Source organism: Atractosteus spatula, chromosome 12 (assembly GCF_055471065.1).
Source record: "Atractosteus spatula isolate fAtrSpa1 chromosome 12, fAtrSpa1.hap1, whole genome shotgun sequence".
Lineage (NCBI taxonomy): Eukaryota > Metazoa > Chordata > Actinopteri > Semionotiformes > Lepisosteidae > Atractosteus > Atractosteus spatula.
In genome coordinates this window covers 40,574,868-40,598,102 of record NC_142717.1, presented here as the reverse complement: position 1 = coordinate 40,598,102, position 23,235 = coordinate 40,574,868, and the positions used below count along the sequence as shown (strand labels likewise).

The 23,235-nt window shown below is 39.1% G+C and overlaps 2 protein-coding genes across 2 annotated transcripts in view; one reads left to right on the top strand and one right to left on the bottom strand.

Moving 5' to 3' along the window:
• The window catches only part of adam22 (ADAM metallopeptidase domain 22), an 85,691-nt gene extending 79,199 nt beyond the window's left edge, over window positions 1-6,492 (top strand). Inside the window, exons 30-31 of the mRNA XM_088928874.1 lie at window positions 1,971-2,094; window positions 3,655-6,492. Coding sequence (XP_088785000.1) covers window positions 1,971-2,094; window positions 3,655-3,675 — 145 coding nt within the window. The 3' untranslated portion in view covers window positions 3,676-6,492. The remainder of the gene's footprint in view (window positions 1-1,970; window positions 2,095-3,654) is intronic.
• On the bottom strand, window positions 5,889-23,235 carry gtpbp10 (GTP-binding protein 10 (putative)). The gene is made up of 10 exons (XM_088928875.1): window positions 23,001-23,235; window positions 21,741-21,934; window positions 18,218-18,309; window positions 17,642-17,786; window positions 15,635-15,708; window positions 12,669-12,721; window positions 11,828-11,935; window positions 9,788-9,865; window positions 8,430-8,553; window positions 5,889-7,377 (listed from the first exon to the last, which is right to left on the bottom strand). The coding sequence occupies exons 1-10, from the start codon at window positions 23,031-23,033 to the stop codon at window positions 7,145-7,147; spliced, it is 1,134 nt and encodes a 377-aa protein (XP_088785001.1). The 5' UTR covers window positions 23,034-23,235; the 3' UTR covers window positions 5,889-7,144.

The following is a 23,235-nucleotide window of genomic DNA, read 5'->3' as shown; positions in this document are numbered from 1 at the left end:
AGAGTCGTTATGTTAAAATTGTACAATGCATTAGTAAGACCTCAATTCAAATTTTGTGTACAGATTTGGTTACCATATGTGCTACCATTTGCAAAAATATGTTGGTGCTCTGGAATCATTTTAGAGAAGAGCAATGCAATACATTCACAGGACATTCTCAAAGGAATGTCCTACAGTACATTGGCAGTACATTGACAGGCAAAAAGAACTGAGACTTTTTAGTCTTTAACAGATCATTTATTGAATGTGACATGGCCAACCCAATGGAATTAATACTGAAGCACGGATACAATACAAATACAAGTGAAAGTGTATTTGCAACTTGGAATAAGATGCGCATCTTTACACAAAGGCTGTCAGAGTAGGGCCAAGCCACACAGCCAAGTTGGTGAAGCAGATTTCCTGGTTTCTTTAAAGAAACAGCTGGTAGATAAGCTCTTCACATCAAATAGTTGCTAAAGCAGCTGCACAGTCACACTGACCTCCTCTCAATGTAAACATGCTGATTCGAACCCAGTAGCTTCCAGTTGCTAGTTTAGTGTAGTAAAAAAGTGAAAAGGGGATTTTAAGATGACCCAATAGTTGTTTTCAGGCATTGTCACAATTGTCTTTCTACTATCCTTGTATATCTGTAGGTTCTTGATTATTATTTCGCCTTCTGATGCACTGATATACCTTCTGTTTTTACAAGCCAAGCTCTTTCCAAGCATGCCCAATGTCCTTTGCACTGCTTTCATTTATGCTGTCATTTCCCATGCCTGCACGTTGTGCTGCTCTAGAGAGGTAGCAGTCTTCCATGTTCTGGTCTCTAAACATTGCCAAGTGCATGTGTCCACCAGCCTGGTCTGATCATTCTCCTGTCGTGTACATCCGTACACCAGTGTTTGTGTGTATAATTCTCTCATGTCTGTAGAAGCTCTTACAACCCAACAATTTCCTTTAGCCGATGGCTTGATGCATTAATTGTGCCTGAATACAAAAATCAACAAAGCATTAGGTTGATAAAAAAAGATAAGTTTAGGTTGACATGACATACTAAGATTACAAAATACCTTGTTGTACTGTAATTTTTTATAATACGTGTACCTTGTTTACAATAGTGTTTCATATTTCTGATTTTCATCCGGTCTGTTTATGGTTTCCTTTAAAATAATGTAATTCCAAAGGAATTTGCAAAAGTATTTTAAACAAAGCAGGAAACATCACATTTGTATTTTAGTACATACTGCTTGCAACAAACATAAAGTTGCAAAAGATTCCTCTGAAATATTTTCAGGTAGCCTTTATGTTATTGTCGAGGTGTCATCAAATCACAGCAGCTGCTGCAGTGATCATACTTACAAGGAGTTAATACCAAGCAGGTACAGAACATGTTAAAATTTACTGTAAGCATTTTTTTAGAACAGACAAAATTTGGTTTACGTTGTTCTAGAGTAAGGGGTATAAAGCAAAAAAATGGTTTGCCAGACAATAATCATTTCAACATGCTAATGTGTAATTCTGCATATATAATCATGATGTCCTGTATATATTTCACAATTTGATTTTATTACAAGATCTTTAAAGTTTAGCCTAAGGGTGCAGGATTGATAGAACTTACACTACAGTGCAGCGTTTATCAAACAATATTTTTGGGACCAGTCTTGATACTGTTTTTTCCTCACAGTATTGAAGCATTATTTAAATAACCTGGGTCTTGAAATGAAGTGGACGGTAACATTTTGAAAAAAATAGGAGGAAGTTTGTTTGGGAAGGACTTCAATGCATTGTATGTTTTGGTGAATTGGCTTTTGATCAATAGACCTGTAAAAAAAAACATTTCAGAGCTTCAGCATCGTAGTATAATTCCAGTGTGTGGCTTCTCGGTTCATACAGAGTCCATGATGCAGACCAGTGCTGTGTCCAGAATGTGCTTGGTGGCAGTGTTCACTAAGTGGTGCTCAGTGTGGCGTTTCTCTTATTTCTCCTAGGACACTGTCTCCTGCCAAATCCCCTACTTCATCCACTGGCTCCATTGCGTCTAGTAGGAAGTATCCCTACCCCATGCCACCTCTCCCAGATGAAGAAAGGAAGGCCAACAGGCAGAGTGCCAGGGTAATGATCCAGATTTCCAAATACACCCATCCCCTGTGACACATATACATCCATATACTGTAGGGGCGGCACAGTGATGCTGTGGTTAGCATTGCTGGCTTGCGCTACCGGGGTCCTGGGTCCAATTCTGGTCCTGGGGTTCTGTCGGTGTGGAGTTTGTACAGTGGGTTTGTTCTCCTCCCCACAGTCCACAGGTATACTGGCCCTGGTGTGATTGTATGCGTGTCTGTGTGTCTGTGTTGGTGTCTGCGAGTGCCCTGCAATGGACATTCATCTTGTCCAAGGTGAATGCACAGCATCAATATCACCAGACAGCTTGATGCTCAATCTCAATTTTACAGTTATTTTTTTGGTTTGCACAATATTTACTAACAAAATAAAAGTTTTGTTTAGTAAGGAATTTTGATTATTCTGGTTCGTTATATTGTTTTTATGTACTATAGGGATCATGCAAATTTTATTTCTCCAAATAAATGTTTCAAAATACATTTAAACAGAAGAGCTTGCATAAAAAGAAATGTTGGTTAAGTCTTGTTGTAACATACCGTATACTGTGCTTTAATGTCTGTTAAAGTATAGTTTGGGAATTTATGGTGCCAAATACATGAGAGATGTTCTCAACTAAACCAGTTCATGTTCAGTTACGAGCACTGGCAATGAATCAGGGACTTCCTGTCTACATGTCTTTTAGTAGGAATTTAGTGTCGGTTTCACAAGTTTTCACCTATGAGCAGAAATTTGGAACCAATTGTGCTCATATAGAGAGGGATAAGTATATAGAATAGCTTATTTGTTTCACTGTTATGCTTCTGATGTTAATGATTATAAATGCATCATCCAGACAGTCCATTCACTTGTTTCCTCTGCGAAACAAAGACAAGAGTTTTTGTGTAGTTTATAAGAATACGAAGTGTAAACCAGAGGCGTACAAAGCTTACACTTACACCATGCAGATACAAGGACGAGTCTGGACTTTCACCAGTCCACTCTTGGAGCGCTCATGGCAGTTGTGCAGAACTTCGGACAGACAGCAGGTTCAGACCTCTGCTGTGACACTTGCCATCTGCAGTCCACACAGAACTCTTAACTACGTGAACCACCGCAGACAGTGTGAGATCCCTAGATTTAATCAGCAGATCTTTGCATCACGGAGAATGGAGGAATTATGATTCTAGTCTGCCACTGTAGCTTCAGCCGACACTCGTTGACAAACATTTATGAGCAAAAGAAAACTAATGGTAAAGACGTCATTAGCACCTATTATCTTAATCAGTGATACTAAATGGTATCTGATAATGTGAAGCAAAATGTTAAAGTTAATTGCAAAACCCTGGCATTTGCAGCACCTCTATAGAGTCTGTAGCTGTTACAAGCACTTTTAAAAAAAAATATTTTTTCACTGTAATGCTTTTAACATAAATACAATTATGAAGCACCTTACCCATAGAGGATAAATCTGGTTTTGTCATTCATACATCAATATTTTTTCTGACCTAAAAAAGTAATTAATCTAGTATTTTTCAGTTTAAATTATCCTGAGTGTTTTTGTTTCCTCCACAGCTATGGGAGACGTCAATATAAAGATCCTGTTTGCTCAGCAACTGCTCAAGAACTCCGTTTTCTTCCGCTTTTGTATGAGAGAAAAATTTCCCAACTGCTCTGTGGACACCTGAGACTGGGGGAGGCGGCAGTGCATGTGTTTGAGAGCTGACCGAACGTGACAATGCTCTGAGCCTGTAAGAGCACAATTTCAGCATCAGACTGCATAATCCTATCCTAGAGGAAACAGGACACTCACACTGTCAGTGTCTAAAACAAGCATGGTGGCAGAAACACTACTAAAAAGGAAACCTTTTTAATATCGCTGCCTCCTGCCTCCCCTTTGCTATCTTCCCATGTTCAGTACAAATGTTCTCTTTCAGTTGGTGCTTTGACACAATGTGAAACAGGTCATTACGAGCAGGATTTATTTAATGCTTTGAAGCACGTAGTCACATGTAAAAATAAACACTGTATGCATGAAAACGCTGTTTATCGATTCCTGTAGTGTTTAAAGAGAACACATTAGAGGATAGCATGTGGAAGATGAAAGTTACTGTAAGATTTTGAACTTCATTTATATTTAATCTACTTGATCAGTGTTCTCATTTTAGCTGGTTGTAGACCAGATGCAATCTCCATCCTGTTCTTTGCTTGTCTTGATTATTTTGGTATTGGTATTGGATTGTAAAAATGTATAGACTGGAAATCGAATATTAATAACTTTTTTAAGGGATCTTTACAAAACCTTTATTTTTTTCTGTTTTTTTTGTGAGTGATTTATAATCCATTTACTGAGCTGGGCAGTGAAGACCCCTTTTTGCCATATCAAAAATGAAATTTGGTAATTGTTTTTTAATACTTAAACAGTGTCCAAAACTGGCGCCTGTCTTTTTTTTTTGACAGTGATGTCTTTGACAGCCAGTCGAGAATCCTCTGGATAATATAAAAAAAAATAGTTTTTAGTCTATTGGGTAGGTACATGTTCTTAAAACCTATTGGTTGAAAGCTTATGGCACACGTATACATATCAATAACTAGATGACCTGTTGATTCACCTACCCGAGCTATAGGACAAGTTGTAGCTCTTCAGATAAAATGATTCGTGATTCACAAGGTGATCTTAGAAGTTTCTGGGAGGATTCTAGTTCTTAGAGTATCCACACTTGTGGATATTCTGCTTCAGGTGGTAACAGGCTTCAAAAAGGCACTTAAACTGACTTTATAACCACATAGAGATCAAAGTTTCAGGAATGTATTTGATCGGATATTTAACAAGCTCCATAATACGTTTATCCCTTTGTAAAACTCTGAATGTTTAGCCTGAAGTAGATGAGAGTAATGCTTAATCTGTAAGAAAACTTAGCCCCATTAAAACTCAAAAGAAAACATAGTCAACCCAGAAGTGAACATTATAGAATAAAATCTGGTACTTAGATTAAATTAGACAATGGAGTCTGCTCACTACAATTTTAAAATATGTAAATTATACTGTCTTTAGTTTAGTTTCCATTGAGTGTTTGGATAAAGAAACTTTTGAAATGAACATTTTTAAATACTTTTCTTAAATTTCTTGACATTCAGTACAAGTTATTCTTATTTCTTGAATACTGACTAGGGTCCTGTGGAAAAATCACAGTTTATATTTTTTTCATTTTTCTGTACAAGTTGTAATTTGAGGACTTGAGTTCAGTCAAGCACAACAAATTCATGTCCTGCATTTGGAGTCACAACATTCTTTAGTTCCGAACAGTCTAACCTAATTAAAGAATTGACATGAAAATAATGTGTCCATCGCATTACAGAATCAGATGAGAATCTTGTCTGGGATTCTAACGGTTCTAATGTTTGTCAGGCCATAGCCCAAAAAATTTGAGAATTTTTTGCAATCTTACAGTGCTAAGACAAGGGGAAAATGTTATTGCAATAGACAAAAAAAAAATCACTTAGCGCTTTTTATGTTCATCCTTTTAAAAAGAAATGTGAAAAGAATATTTCCATCTGTAGATATTCACAATGTTAACGCACTCAGCTCTTACCTTTTTATTTCAGTGTGGGCGCCAATAATGAGCTACATACAGTCTATATGCTGTATGCTCTATAGGCTTTCAGCATGGGTCCTCTTCACCTCCTGTTATTTAAGCTGCATCATGTTTATTGCTCTTTCAATATAAAAAGCATACTGTAGTAATATAGGAAACAAAGAGATAGCACTTCCTTAGAATACTGAATATTAACAGCACCACAATATTGGATTTGTATCATATCAGTGCTTTTATTTTAAATATAAAAGCTTTCCATTTGCTTATTGGATACAGCTGTAATTGCAATTGCAAATGTATCTGGTTTATCTACTGAAACACGACAGGGTAACACTGCTCTGTAGATCACTGTGTGTTTACAGGTGCAGACACTCATGTGACTTTCAAGGAACGGTTCTTCACTGCGCTCAAAAGTCTCTCCTGATCGACACAGACCAGGAACACCGGCTTTCCATGCCTCAACTTCGGCCTCTTTTTATGCAAGCGACTGCCTTCCATAAGGACTCTTGACCAGTGGCAAGGAAATTGACCTACAGTATCTTCCTTGAATGTATTCGACTCAATGATTCTGTCCACCAGACTACAAACTGTTCTCCTGGAAGCAACTGGAGTACCACTAGCATTCTTAACCTGCTAATATCTGCTGACCTGCATTACCAGTTCTGTTTAGGTGCACAGTTTTCAAATAATATTCTTATGATACGGCATTTTTTTCTGTATTGTATATAGACCAACAATGTAAATCAATGCTCATATTTTTTTCCTACAATATTAATATCATTCAGTATTGTAATATATTTAATAAAACATGAAACTTTCATTGAACCTGTACCCTTGTATTATTTCCAAACAAATTACTAAGGTATAGTATACCTTATTGTTTGTTCACATGTATATAGAAAGTTGGCTGTGACTATTTTTTATCTATTTGTGTGAATGTTATTTATGGCAGCATAATTATTTGAATTTCTCAAATGGTGCTACTGTCAGGCTTTTACTTTTTAGTACCGTGAGGAAAAAACAAGACTTGATGCTGCGGCGTGTAAATCTTCCTCTAATGGAGCAAAACTGTTAATTTCTGCATTCAGGTAGCTGAGATGGTCACTCAGAAAATTTCGGTACGTCTATTCTGTGCTATTGGCTGCACAGTGCTGTCCATTGAGGTACGGTCCATTGAATCTTTGCTGTCAAGAACAATTCCAATACATGTGTGCAGCTTGACACTATGTTCTGGCCATCTAGAAAATCCAGTAGCCAACATCTAGACTAAAGAAACTTCAGTCAAGCCTCAGAAGAAAAAAAAACTTTCACCCTACCCATCAAATATGATAAAGGTTTTAACAGTAATATTTGAATTTAAGAAAACACGCTGCTCAGCAGTTGCATTGATAACAGATCAATAAACATCTGTAGCCCCAGACACTGCCTCTGCCTTCCCCCGAGGTCCACCACAGCCGCTGCGCCAGGGCTCACGGAGTCCCTGTGGAGGTCATGGCGGAGGCCGGGCGAGAGGCCGGGACTGCTCCAAGCCTTGCTCTCTGGTCCTCCTCCATGGCCGAGGCTGCCTGCTCGTCAAGGGACTGCCTGACGCGCACCTTCAGCTCCTCGACACCAGACCCAGTGGAGGCCGAGACAGCGACAATGTGTTTGAAATGCGTAGGGCCTTTCGGAACCATATCCTCAGGTAGCAAATGGAAGAAGTCTTAAAATGGAAAAGGCACCAAAAAATTGTTTTAAAGCTTATTTTAGCTATTGGGATAGCTTGTTCCACGGTCTACTTAACTGTGGGATTGAAAACATGTGTGACGTTTCCCAACTTTACATGGTTTTTAGTGTTATTCCAGGACTTACTACAGTAAAATCACCTATTGGGAATAAGAATTTTAAGTACAAAACAAAGATGACTAAAATCACATCTTTGATTTAATCTGATTGTTATTAAAAAAGATGCAGGTAGCCCATGTTTAACATCCTCTTTGGGGGTGTTAATATTTCCCAGCAGATTTTACATGTGACATTTTTTCACAAGAATCAGTTATTTCTACATTAATGGGGAACAGGACATGAAGACGTAAGTCTAGAGTAGTGAACGTTCACGTTTTCTGTGTGTAAACAGAATGATTAATGTAAAGACCCATTAAGCTGAGCCCTTGTGATGTTAACCTTATTTGAAATGTTTTGGAAATGCACAAAATGGCGTAGTGTATGGTGTAGGTACAGTACACACAGAGATGAAAGCAAGACATAGAAAATACCTTTAAATTCAACTTATGTACAGTATAATACTACATAAAGTCACAGCTAATACTGTATAAAGTAAAATTACTTAAACTTTATCTTATCTAGTAAGGTAGCCTGCTTGTGTTTCTCACCGTTTCTCTGAACATCTTTGTTAGGGTGCTTTGCATTCAGAGCAGCTATTTACACAAACATCTCAAACACGTTCAATTGTAAAACAATACATATCTATAATGTTTTTTAACTAATACAAAGCATGGAATGTTATGTCCATGGTCACAAAACGTTACCGGTATGAAAGAGGGGAGGAGTAAGCAAAGTGACTTTAAGGGGGTACTCCCTATACTTAAATATGTTTTTTAAGTGTTGCATACTTTCTTTTGGGCCACTGTATGAATGTTGCATTGTTCTCTAGAAGTCATGTATATTACCTATATAAATTACCTTAGAAATGTATTAGCATTATGTAAAGGAAAACATACAGCATCAATACCATACAAGAATGCAGTACTTTACCTTCTTGATGACGAAGTTGATCAATAAGCTCTTTTAGGTTCTCTTCTGCATTTGGTAGGTCCATTTTGTTCACAGCAAGAATGGCAGGCTTCAAAAGTAACTCTTCTTTGTACAACTCCAGCTCCTTAATAAAAATGCAGGATCACTTCTAACAAAACTTTCTGAACAGAACCTAATGTCGTTTAAAAACAACTCTGAGCATTAAAGCAATATCTTATTGACACATACAGCATACAGTCTTGTATGCACTTAAAAGATCCTGCCAGCAGATCTGGAAACATATTTTCCATTAGGACAATGCAAGACCATCCACTGCATGGTTTACAGTGGCCTAACGTAATGAGAAAATAATGAGGTCTACTTTTCCTCCTGTCCTGAGTCCAACAAAACATCAGTGGAACCAATTCACTCCTGTCATCAGCAGGAGAAAACCATGATCAGCCACCCTTCAACCAGCTGCTCAGGAGTGGTAGGACATCCCACAGCAGTCTAGACAGAGGCTGATCAGGTCTGTGCATCAGTGCTGTCAGGGCTGTATTAATGCACAGGGATGTCCTACTGATACTAACTCATTAACGTTTCATTTTCAAATAGTGCTACATTTCACACATAATATGATTCATTGATCTGTATTCTTGTTTGACTTTTCTGTGACCTTTAATGGATCTAGTGTTTATAGATATATTTTCTGACTAAATGTTTAGTAATAGCCTGTTAGTAATCACTAGTTAATTAAAAAAATGACACTCAGAAAAGATCCTTAATAGACAGAGCTCTAATCTTAATTACTAGGCAAATGTTAACAGTAGCAAAGAGATGGTTAATCTATTATAAATATAATCATATGATAAATCATAGCCATCAATTACAAAAACTAAAATACAAATAACTGCTATATTTAGTATTGTCCTCCATAAAATGGCATACAAAAGTATTTAATTCAAGCAAAGTAATGGCTATTGTAAATACCAACTGTCCAAATTATCACCACTGTACCCTATACAATACTGCTAATTTAAACTCTTAATCCAATACAGGGTCGCATTGAGCCAGAACCCAAGCTGACACAGATTGAGCGCAAGGCAATATACACCCTGGACAGGATACCTGTCATCTACACATAAGGAGATAATATGTGGGTTGCCAATTAACCTAGACAGTAGTAGGAAATCAGAGCACCCTGAGAACAAGCAAACTCCAAAAAGAAAGCCACATTCAAACCCAGGACAAACTAGCTGTGAAGCAGATATCCTAATGTCTAAGCAACTGTACTACCTAATCCAAATTCAGATTTTAAAAATAAAGCTTTGTTATTTTTCAATATTATTTATTCTCTTTGAATTAGGCAGATCTCTTACCTTTGTTAAAAGCTGTACAGCTTCAAAAGCTGTTCTAAATGGCGTTTTCTGAGAGAGCTGGAATCCGCCAATATCAACCTTGAAATAAAAACAAGAGGAGAAAAACATTTGATTAGTCCCCTTTATGGCAGTATATTATTTTTCTTCTGTAGAACATCATTATCCTTTATAAACAGGGTACAGTACATTTACCTACAATAGAAGACTTATTTTAATGTATCTGATCATCTACGGTACAAGAGGAGAAAAGCTATGGTTCAAGACTTCAGGCTTAATTCACTCACATGAAGAAGTACCCTGAGCATAAAAATAAACTGCTATTCATGTATGCACGTTTTTAGAAAAAAACGCATTTCGTGTACTGAATTAAATGTTCTGACGTCATTTTGATTCATTGATGGGTCATGACTAACCGTAATAGACTCAAGTGACTGTTGCATAAGCTCTAAATCAACTGATTAGTGAGAGAGCTGGCAGGGGGAAAAGCGATGAGGTATATTAACACATTGAATGTCAAGCCTGGAAAAAAAAATCAATGAAGAAAAACAGAAGAAAACAAACAATATGGTTATTAACGGAAAACCACATTTGTGCCGTAGGTATATTGGAGGCTGACCGTCACCCCTGGTGGACCTGCTAGCACTGGAGGCAGTTGATGAGGAGGTCCAGGTGTGACAACCTGGACAAGAGTGTCATTGATGGAGACCAGACCTCATGGCACCTGCAGCAATTCTAGACGGCTCATCCTGATGAGTGGGGCAGTATTAAAGCCGGACAGACCGACAATAAACTTGCACTATTTAAGATCTGTGGGATCGGCTGGGATGACGTGGCATCTAGGGCTGGGACACATGCTTGCCCTCTATAAGAGGAATGGGACATAATAGCAAAACTAGAATCACTGAAGTGCAGGTCAAGCTGGATGCCTCATGGTAACTGCACAGAGTGGGGAAATGCGTGCATTGGATTGAGAATAAATAGATTGAAAATCCATAATGGGTCAATGCTGAAAATGGAGATAAATTAGTGAGAGTACTACAGGGATCTGTACTAGGACCACTGCTGTTCTTAACTTTTATCCGTTATCTAGATTTTGGAACAGTTATTGCAGCAGTGAAGTTTAAAGTATAAACAGAACATGGCAAATGCTGAGCTCGAAGAAGTCAATTATGAAACAGACTCACATGCAGTGGATGGGAAAAAAAGGAAACACCCAAGTAAATGAAGCACGCCAAGCACACTGGGAGCGAGAGCCTATGATGTGGCCCATGAATGAAAATGCTGGACAGGTTAATCAGGGCTAGCATGGCTGCAGGAGAAGGCCTCAGCGACTTTGAAAGAGGAGTGGTTTTAGGGGCAGGCTCAGCAAGATCGTCAGTGACCAATTCTCTCACCCTCTTAAATAAACCATTGTTGGATTACTTTTATTTACCTCGATTCAAATATTTGGTTTCAGTTGAAACCAGCTAGTAACAGTCTTTGCCAACATTAAAGTGAGAAATCAGAACGCAACGGCAGAGGTCCAACATACAGTACATCCCTGTCATGTTCGGTCTCAAATATTCAAGCACTTTAACAACAGGCCAGCTACCATAAGATATGCATCATCCAGAAGATGAGAAATTTTGCATTTAGGGTTCAATTTATATGTACAAAACCATGCTGCAACCCACAGTATACTGGGCCTTAGAGAGGAAGGGTGTCAAATGAAAGTCGTTTTTAAGAAGAGCCCAAAGCCACACCCGGTTGTTTTTGAATTACAGATCCATGCAGTGCAACAGCTTCAAATTATAGCCTCTGAGCAATCAAAGAACATAAGAAAGGTTACAGATGAGAGGAGTGGATTCAACCCATCTATCCCCTTTAGTAGTTAACCAAGCTCTCCAGCCGATACCCGGATTCTTGGGAGACATGGCTAGAAGAGGCTACTGAATCGATTAATTACAAATGGGATCAAAACAAAACATGGTGTACGACTATGTCCCTTCAGGGAAAAAGGTTGAGGGGAAAAAAAGTAACTTCCTACTATGCTCTGCTTACCACAAACAGCAGCTGTTTAGTCCGTTCCACGTGTTTGAGGAATTTGTGACCCATGCCTTTGTTGATGTGTGCGCCCTCTATCAATCCCGGCAAATCCGCCACCGCCACCTAAGGGATAACAACGCCATCTCAAACTAGCAGAACGCCCTTTGCAAGCCATTTTAGCCACCACGCCTTCAAATACAAATCTTAAAAGCACAGATAAAATTCTACTTATTCAGAAAGGTTTACTTAGGAATACGTCTTCCTTAACTGTAGCTGCTGCTACGCCGTACGATAATGAGTACCATGTGATTGTTTCAAGAGTCTGGTGTGACTGGCTGAAAGTCTGAATCTTACAAACTAATGCTGAAACTGCCAGTATTCCTTTCACCACTGTATTCTTGAAACCTCAAAATTATTCTCTCATTATTTAGCTAAAGGAAAAAAAAAACTGAATCAGGAAGAAAATCAAAACACAAAACATTCAAAGATCACATCGAGAAACTAGTATTTTAAAGTGCATTATATCTGGATATTATCCTCTAATACTAATCTACAGCAGCTGTACTTTTATCTGAGCAAGTGGATATTACATGTTCTATTACATGAAATTTATTCAGGCTTTAAACATAACCTTTGAAATCTGAAATGGAGGATATGCAGGAAAATAAATAACTGGTTATATTGCATATCATTCAAAATATTCTAATGATGGAAATATGATGCCTTTTTAGAACATTTACTTTCTGCTTCACAAACTAAACAAATCCACAGTTTTAAAAAACACAGGTATTCTTACCTTTCAAATCACTTGCGCTGCAAAAAAAGCCTAACAGCAAAAATATTACATCTCACCTACCTGCCTATAGTCCTCATACATGATTTTTCCTATCTCAGGTCTCAAAGTTGTGACTGCAAAAAGAAAGAAACAAGTTGGAAATGCATTAACCATTTCAGTTTTGAATAGATATTATAGTATGCAGGTTTAGAAACAAATGGTCAACAGAGGAAATGGGAATATCTGAATATTGTATTTAATTCTTTACTATTTTTTTCCATCATGACCTGTCCAAACAGAGTCACTCTTCAAAGCACATCTTCATGGACGAGGCAGGTTACGCGTTTAAGCTGCCTCACACTTGCTCTTCAAGGCTAAGGACAACTCAGAGAAACCAAGGCACTTCCTGCCTGCCTGCATGTCCTGATACTGTTGGAAGATGAAGCTCCTGAGGAAAACCAAAGCAAACTCCACTGTAATCCCCTGGTTACCACCAATAGCGGTTTCCTACTGACAAATACAGTATGGACAGGGCTCAGTGATTTACTCACTGGTTCATGGCCAGGCAAGCTACAACTCAACAGCAATGCGGATTTCGCAAAGGCAGGGGAGGAAGCTAGGCTAGGCATCAGTCATCTCAAGTCTCAATAAAACAAAGACTCCTGCAATCTGACGAGCCTCTGCAAGCAATGTCAGCGCTGCTTCGTGTTCCCAGCATTATTATTATTTCTTGCTTAGCAGACTCCCTTATGCAGAGCAACTTATAAAGCAGACTGCAATACCAAAAGGAAAATTAAAAGGAAAATTTAAAAAAATCATTCACAAACGGCAGGGAAAACACATCAGAACTGCAACGACAGTGCAGAACAGTACAGCGAGCGGGAAATGATGTGCGGGAGAGGAGTCAGACTGCAGAACAGAAGGAATGCTACTAAGTACTGTGCTGGTTAGTGGTTAATGTGCGTGACAGTGTGAGAGACATCCCAGATGCAGTCTACACAGATACAGTGCCTTGCGAAAGTATTCGGCCCCCTTGAACTTTTCAACCTTTTGCCACATTTCAGGCTTCAAACATAAAGATATAAATTTTTTATTTTATGTGAAGAATCACCAACAAGTGGGACACAATTGTGAAGTGGAACGAAATCTATTGGATTTTTGAAACTTTTTTAACTAATAAAAAAATGAAAAGTGGGGCGTGCAAAATTATTCGGCCCCTTTACTTTCAGTGCAGCAAACTCACTCCAGAAGTTCAGCGAGGATCTCTGAATGATCCAATGTTGTCCTAAATGACTGATGGTGATAAATAGAATCCACCTGTGTGTAATCAAGTCTCTGTATAAATGCACCTGCTCTGTGATAGTCTCAAGGTTCTGTTGAAAGCGCAGAGAGCATCATGAAGACCAAGGAACACACCAAGCAGGTCCGTAATACTGTTGTGGAGAAGTTTAAAGCCGGATTTGGATACAAAAAGATTTCCCAAGCTTCAAACATCCCAAGGAGCACTGTGCAAGCGATCATCTTGAAATGGAAGGAGTATCAGACCACTGCAAATCTACCAAGACCTGGCCGTCCCTCTAAACTTTCAGCTCAGACAAGGAGAAGACTGATCAGAGATGCAGCCAAGAGGCCCATGATCACTCTGGATGAACTGCAGAGAACTACAGCTGAGGTGGGAGAGTCTGTCCATAGGACAACAATCAGTCTTACACTGCACAAATCTGGCCTTTATGGAAGAGTGGCAAGAAGAAAGCCATTTCTCAAAGATATCCATAAAAAGTCTCGTCTAAAGTTTGCCACAAGCCACCTGGGAGACACCCCAAACATGTGGAAGAAGGTGCTCTGGTCAGATGAAACCAAAATCGAACTTTTTGGCCACAATGCAAAACGATATGTTTGGCGTAAAAGCAACACAGCTCATCACCCTCAACACACCATCCCCACTGTCAAACATGGTGGTGGCAGCATCATGGTTTGGGCCTGCTTTTCTTCAGCAGGGACAGGGAAGATGGTTAAAATTGAGGGGAAGATGGATGCAGCCAAATACAGGACCATTCTGGATGAAAACCTGTTGGAGTCTGCAAAAGACCTGAAACTGGGACGGAGATTTATCTTCCAACAAGACAATGATCCCAAACATACAGGAAAATCTACAAAGGAATGGTTCACAAATAAATGTATCCAGGTGTTTGAATGGCCAAGTCAAAGTCCAGACCTGAATCCAATCGAGAATCTGTGGAAAGAGCTGAAAACTGCTGTTCACAAACGCTCTCCATCCAACCTCACTGAGCTCGAGCTGTTTTGCAAGGAAGAATGGGCAAGAATTTCAGTCTCTCGATGTGCAAAACTGATAGAGACATACCCCAAGCGACTTGCAGCTGTAATCGCAGCAAAAGGTGGCTCTACAAAGTATTAACGCAAGGGGGCCGAATAATTTTGCACGCCCCACTTTTCATTTTTTTATTAGTTAAAAAAGTTTCAAAAATCCAATAGATTTCGTTCCACTTCACAATTGTGTCCCACTTGTTGGTGATATAAAAAAAATTTATATCTTTATGTTTGAAGCCTGAAATGTGGCAAAAGGTTGAAAAGTTCAAGGGGGCCGAATACTTTCGCAAGGCACTGTATGTCTTGAGGAGATGTCTCAAACCCCGCTGTAGGGCACCATGGAGCTTGCAGCATATCAAGAGTATGGGTGTGCAGTACAGTACATCGACAATTAATTTACCTTGAAGAATTCCTCAAATTAGAAAAAATACACTTTCACCAGGAAATCTTTACAACAACCCAAGGGTGGAGCTGAGTCACATTCAACGTAGCCTGCTTGCACTTTAAACATGCTGGTTTATTTTTAATGCACAGTTTTTAAATTTTACCTCCCTGCCTGAAATTTCTCCTCAGATCTTGTCCCAAGGTCAGATCCAGAATGTAAGAGGATCCACAAGTTCAAATCCTTTAATTGTCCTATTTACTTTATTTATTTTAATTTCAATTACATAATATTCTGCAACATCTGTAAGCATTGTAACCTTTAGGGTGATACTTACAAGCATAGCTGGCTATCTGGGGCTTGGCATGAGAGAGCTGGCTCAGCAGAGATGATTTCCCTGCATTTGGAAACCTAATAAACAGCACAGGAAATAAGAATTAAAGTCCAACTGTTAATAATAGTTATTAAAAAGTGCAAAGAGTAAACATAATCAGAAAAATGCCATTTTGCAGTTAAAAAGGACACAAAGGATTTGGACAGAACGTCTTCACAATTGCATGGTGGTACAGTGGTTAGCATTGCTGCCCTGCAGTACTGGGACCCTGGGTTCAATTACTGGGCTGCCATCTATGTGGATTTTGTATGTTCTTCCCGAGTTCATGTGGGTTTCCTCCAGGTGCTTTGTTTTCCTCAAACAGTCCAAAGACATACTGGTGGGTCAGGCGACTCCCTGGTGTGAGTGTGTTGGCCCTGTGATGGACTGCTGTCCTGCTGTCCTGTCACAAGAGTACCCTGCCTTGCACCTGTTGCTGGCCAAGACTAAGCCTAAGGCACCACATGACTGTTAATTGGAAGAAGTGGACAGAAGCAAAAACTAAACAGATAAAGAATAACAACGTGTTCTCTAATGGCTGATGGACAAAAAAATTGTTCCGAGATTTAAATTCCTTTAACATCCAGTATTGTAAACACCACTCCTATTTACCTCCCCTCATATTTATATGATAACTTGTTTACTTCATCATACAGATTAGAATTAACTATTTCATAACAAGTCCTTATAAAATAAATAAGCATAAGCAATACAACTTTCAATAGCATTTCAATATGCACGACCAAATAGCTGACAAGTAAGACTCTCCTGGCACCTGTGTCCTTCTGTTCCAATGAATCAAAAAGCCCATACAAAGCTATCCTAAAAAATAAGCTGGGACAGTGGTTAGGGTTATGGACTTGTAAAAGTAAAATCATGGGTTCAAATCCAAGGTGCGACAGTTGTTGTTATACAAGTGCTTTCCCTAAAGAGCTCCAGTAATCAGCCAGCTGTATAAATGTGTGCAAATGTTAGTTGTTGTAGTTAAAAGCATCAGCCAAACAAAATAAACATATAAACCAAAGTACAACCCAACTATTTTAGTACCTAATTTACACTTAAAAACTATCAAAACACACTGAGAAAGTATCGCAATACTGCAAACAGAAATCTGACAGAGCAAGCAAAGCAATTCAGTTAAATTTTTTCAGTAAAATGCCCAGCTGTGGCCAATGTAAGTCACTTCAGATAAAAGTGCCAGCCAAAATAAATCTTAAACTTTTTTTTTGTATTTAGCTTATTAAGATTTGTCCTTTAGAAAATACACAAGATTACAATATAAAATGTATTTAATATATGAATCCTGACAATTTGCAAAGTAAACCACACTTTTCTGTCTTTGGAAAAACCTTAAATTACCGCTTCTTTGAGTCAGATTATGAAAGGGAAATACACTGGTATAAAATACAAAATAATGAGATTGCATTTAAAAATGAGAACCATATTCGCATTTTTCACTCATTTTGAAGCGAGTGCATGGAGAGTTAATGACCAGTATTGTTCAGCAATTGTTTTTGGACCTTCGCACAGTTTTCACATTTTGTTGCTTTAAAGCTTGCATTCCTGACACTTTTAAGTGGCGGTTAATAATTGTTATATACACAGCTTATAATTAATATGAAAGAAAAATAGAAGTCATGATTGCATAAATATAAAAACTCTTTGCTTGTGAAAAACCTCTATTTAGGTGCACAGAATAACCCTAACAAGCCTCACAATTAGTTGAGTGGCCTCTGTCTGTGTGCAATAATAGAGGTTCACATTCTCCTGAGCTCAGAACACAAACACCCGTCTCTGTGAGCTTCCTTGGTCAGGCAGTGAATTGTAATTAAGGACTCAACCATGTGGAATAAAAGCACAGATTAAGGAAAGGGGATAAAAACATTTCAAAGCCCCTCCCGATGTCTTTGGGCAGAGAGAAGGCGATCAGTAATTAAAGGCCGGGCAATGACAGGACGAGCTGGGTCTTACCCCACCAAGCCCACATCGGCTATGAGCTTGAGGTCCAGGCGGATCGTGCGGGCCTGCCCCTTGCTGGGCAAGAACCCGGAATCGTGGGATCCTCCGCGGCCCCCTCGGGCCACAAGCATGCGCTGCCCCTCCGCGTCCAGCTCCCCTGGAAAACACACCCCGAATCTGGGCCATGACAGGAGCAAGACTCCAAGCAAAAAGCGTACACACTGCAATCGCAATAGTGCTCGGACTGCACCTCAGGTTTTAATCTGCTCCGGGGCTACAGAGCTGGTAAACCACAGGGGTACTACTCGCTCTGATTGATGGAAGGGAAGAAAAAGACACCTTTTTTCATCTGAAGGATTTTAGGCCCAAGTTATTTACCAATTAATTTCTATTCATCATTTAAAGCAATGTTGCTTTATGACCTTTAAAACCGGCCAAACAGATTTAAATACAGTCTACTAAGGTCTCTTACAGTAATGTTCAACATATGAATAACTTTTTTAGTTTAATACATGCAGTTACATAACGATGTGCAATAAGTAGCCATTCAAAAGCAGGAGAAGACACAAGAACAGTCGGTTTACGTACCTAAGACTTTCCCATCATCACTCGCAACAGTTATACCAGTTGGAGCAAAAATCTCACAGTCCTGTCCTTTGTTACCCTTCAGAGCACGGATACTGGGGAAAACAAAGAGTACTTTACTTCTAAAAATATAGAGAAAACCATGTACTTGCACCACAGATTCTAGTATTTTGTTACAGCACAATTAGAAAAAACTTACACTTAGGGATTCATTTATAATATTTTTGTTCAGTGATCAGTGTATGGTTTTGTACTCTGGTCTTACATTTTACTAAAATACATACAGCATTAATCCTCACATTGAAAAATGTACATTAATTAGGAAAGATATAGCGCTACTGCGGCATTTTGAAAAGAGGAGCTCATGAATGTGCTCTGGTGGGCGGCTGTAGGCATCAGTAAGGAAAGACAGAGCCTGCTCTCCTTCATCCGACCTTAGAAAGAACAATGAAAGTGCGGGCCACTTGTTCGGGAAGGCCTGTCTATTGTATGTCTGGGCCCTGTTAATTCTACATAATCTCAGACAGGTTATAGTAAATGCAATACGTTTTTGTACTTGCCATTGTATCAAAGAAGATATACCAGTGCACAAATGGTCCCTCATATTTCTGAGCTCACTGTTTTGGTAGGCGTTAAAATATCAAGGGTCCGTAATGATCATTCATCTATGAGAGTAGAGATTGTGCTCTTGAGCCCTTTTCCTAATTAGCTATTGCTTTTGTACTCATCTTTATTAATGCCTCTATTTGACTGATTGATCATTAAGAGAATATCATGTAAAATGTCATTTATACAACTGACCCTAAAGCTTGACAGGTATATCTCCAAATGTCACAGTCTAGGGCACTTACTGTAATATACAGAGCACACACTGATGCTACCCATTCCAACAGCATTTCAAGGTCTGCTTAAATATTATCCAGATACTAAGCCCAATCTCTGTGCTTAAAAAGTTTAAATGTATTTTCTTAGTGTGTTTTATTTAAAAAAAACACTGGGAAAATATCTAGTTTTATGTTAAGAGGTGCAAGGCTAAAACACACTTTGAAGTAAAGACTAACTCCACATTCTCACTTTTTAAATGCAAAAACATGACACGCTATCTGGATCAAAAGAAGACCTTCATCAGTCTAAGGAAGACTTTTTGTTTCTTTGCTTTAGTTTGGATGAAAAACAAGCTACGAGTAACAGGTGAAACTTGAGTCTACTGGAGTGGTTCAGTTGTCCTGCCTTTGTCACTGCATTTGCTTAGATCTGTCATGTTTGCATGTGACATCCACAGTGATGTGGTGCACGATTCATAACAACTCCTGCATATTATTTTCTTTTCAGGAACAAAAAATAAATAGCAGTACCAAATCAGTGAAGTACACAGTAATCTCTCTCCAATTGCTCAATATCAATTCTCTCCAGGGCCTGCCTTTTGACTCATCAAAACTGTCCTTCTCAAACTAAGGCAGAACAGCCAACATCTGGTCCCCACCCCTCCAGGCACGCGGATATCTCAAATGAACAAGACCCCCCTCTAGTGCACAAACAGGATTAATAAAAATGCCGGGAGTAAAATAAAAAGCTAATCAACGCTTTCTTATAGGCCAGTTCATTACATTTCATAAAAACTGTTGCTGCAGACTGATAAAAGTAAAGCAGAGGTATTCCCTACAAACATTATCTTATACGTGCTGAGTTTGAAGGATGGCAAGTTAAAATTCTAATTAATGTGGTAAGATCACAACACCATGGTCTTGCTGTATGTTGTAGACTGCAGACCTGAGGGTGTATCTGAGTCATGAACAACTGAAAGATTCCTCTTTATCATTATTATTTTTTGTCTAAAGGTTAACATAGCCAGGTACAGCGGTCTGTGAAGAGTAATTATTTTAACAAGTATAACACTTGACCTACTGTCATCTGCCCTCGGGACCAATCTTCCTCACCAGTACAACAGTAAAAACATTTTCAAGCCTTCACTGCCTATGTCGCAATTAAAAAAAAAAATTCAAACTGATAGCATTTGCGGAGTGCATGTTAAAATCTCTGCTTTTACAACGTGAAACCCAGCACAACTAAACATCAAAAGCGCTCTTACATTAAATGTAAAAACACAGCACAATAAAATGATCATAATAGATTTTAACAGCAACAAATCATTTGAATTGGGCTCCCTAACACATTCATAAGGCATACAATTTTAAGCCATTGGTGCAATGACATTCCAGGCATGCAATTATTCATAACTAGAAACACTTCAGTCAAGAGCTAAACGCAGAATTCCAGCTAAAGGTCAGATGAAAATAAAACATCAATCACCAGAGAGCTTTCTCACAAAAGAAAGAAGGGTATTTCTGCAGTGGTTCTGATATGTTTTTGTAAACATTTTCTGTGGTTTATATCCATCTGATTATCACATTTTGGGCAATGCTTAGGAAGTTGTAATGTGGTGTAATGTAGCATCATTCAGGTAAAACATAAAATAAGATCACTTTATTGGCCATATACAATTTCTTGTATTAGCAATTTGTCTTTTTTTTTTTACATACCCCAACTTGCTCTCCATGAGACACACAGACAGGGAGAGAAGCCTGGGGTCAGAGTGCAGGGTCAGCCATTTATACGGCGCCTGGAGCAGTTCAGGTTAAGGGCCTTGCTCAGGGGCCCAACGGAGTAGGATTCCTCTGCCGGCCGCGGGATTTGAACCGGCAACCTTCCAGCCACAGGCGCAGATCCTTAGCCACAGAGCCACATGTCAATTTAATGTTAATTATGACATCATAAAAAGTGTGCCAGCATTCCAGGGACAAGTCCGAGACAACATGCAACGCTTCCTGTCTTCATTTACACTGTAGTGTTTGGATTTAATACACCAAATCATTCCAAACGAAAATTAAGAAGAATGTGAAATCGTTATCTCCATCTTAATTTCATGTTTTACAACTGCGAAACTAGTTTAAAACTAGCTTAAGTTTAAAAATAAGTATTCCTATTTTTTAGAAATTTAAAATAGACTACTCTGCATGGGTATTGTGGGAACACAATTCTCATTTTTCACGAAATGCACAAATAGATAATAGCCTTTTGCACAGAAATTCAAAAATGTAATTACAGAAGCGACAAATAAAAACATAAAAGGAGGCTCATTTGTAACAGATATTGTGAACTCTGAAACACAAGACAAATCAACCACCTTGTACAATTAATCCATTTTTCAAAAGCGACTTCTTTACACACACTCTAAAAGGACCCTTCCTGTTGTACGTTTCTTCCTCAAGACCTCACAAATCAGCACCTTCTCTGTAAACCGAAGGTATTTGTCAACATATATACCTGTCAGCATCCCGTCAAAACGCTGATGGAGTCAACACGGACAACTGGGCTGTTTTAATCCGTGGATACAAACTTGAAAACCAATCGATGAGAAGCGAAATGTGAAGAATTCATAACGGCAACATGCGCTTCCCCCTGAGAGAGGCCGCCCTCCACTGGGTACTTGGGGTGGGCAAGGTAGGAGCACAAACCCACTGTGTACCTGCTGTTCTCCCCCACTCCAGCTACAAATCGCTTCTGCGGGTGTCTGTCTTTGATCCTCTTCAGAGTGACACTGTCTTCGGCGACCACCCAGACATCGCCTCCCCTCCCACCTTGTCCACCGAGTCTGGGCAGCCCCATGCCTCCGCTACCACCTTTGACGTACAGCCGCAGGTTATCCACAAAGTTCCCATACTGCAAAACCGAGAAGACAAAAAAAGGAAATTGATGCCTTTTATTGTTTGTCTAACAGAAAGTGTGTAAAGTACTGACAGGGTGATTTTTAAAGCTTCCTACTGGCAAGTAGTTTCCAAACCGCTCACCGGTCCAGAGTTTTCATCTTGCCACTGCCTGATCTTACATTTTAATGTTTACTTTGCTTTACACTGTGAACAAACCTCAACATTATCAGTGTGAGGCTTGCATTTTTATACGAGATATACAGTTTTTACCAGATTAGGAGGGCTCAAAACAAAATTGTGCAACAATGGCTCTAGAAAATCAACAGCATTGTGTTCCAGTTTCCACGTGTTTCATCAGAACGACTTTCTCCACCCAGTAATTCAAAGATCCAGTATACTGAGTTCATTTTATATATAATTTTTGCACGACAGCAACACACAACAATACAGATGGAAAACTCAGCATATCATAGGAAACAAGCTCTTAACAGAAAGAAAATAAAAGAGTACAACAGAAAAGTGAACGAATGAAATGATGCAAAGAAACCCCGAAGTTAATGCTAGCCTGTCAAAACTGAACGACGTGAAGGGAGCACTGTTCAGTCCTAAATGCTCTGTCTGAATTTCCACTTGAGGAAGCGCATTGAAGACTGGTATCAGGAGATTATTCATAGCACAGCGTGTATTGCGAGAAAGCAGCATCCTGAATCTTGAAAGCGGTCTCTTAAAAATAAAAACTTGCTCTGAGAAGTGTCAACTGTAAGTTCAACTCGTTAACTCTAACTTAACATTGCACAGCTGTGGGAAGGGAAAACACACAACATATATAGAGTACAAAGGAACAAGTAATAGGTTTATTACATGCTGAAAACAGAAGAAATAAAACACAACGTTTCGGCCGTGGAGCCTTCTTCGGGTGTGAAGAAGAATATAGAGTACAATGCCTTTGGTATTCAGGCATTATATTACGTTACGTTACAAACCAGCTTCTTTACAAGAAAATATTACTTTATAGTACAGAACCTCCTTGAACATAAATACTCCAACACCGGGGAGGGGAGACATTGCATCTCACTAACCTTCCTGAGGCAAAGTCTGCTGCAGCAAACCATGCTTGTGCGCTGTGGACGAACGCGAGAGAAAGTCCAGGAGACCTAAATGCTCATCACTGGCTGTTTCGGTTCAATGCAGCAAAATCGACTCATTAATCGAACGGACTATTGATTATGCTTCACATGTGCCGGTACACAGCCACTCACGCCTAGGAAAACCTCACTTTGCTAGCTAGACCCGCAAGGAAGCACGTTTCACTCT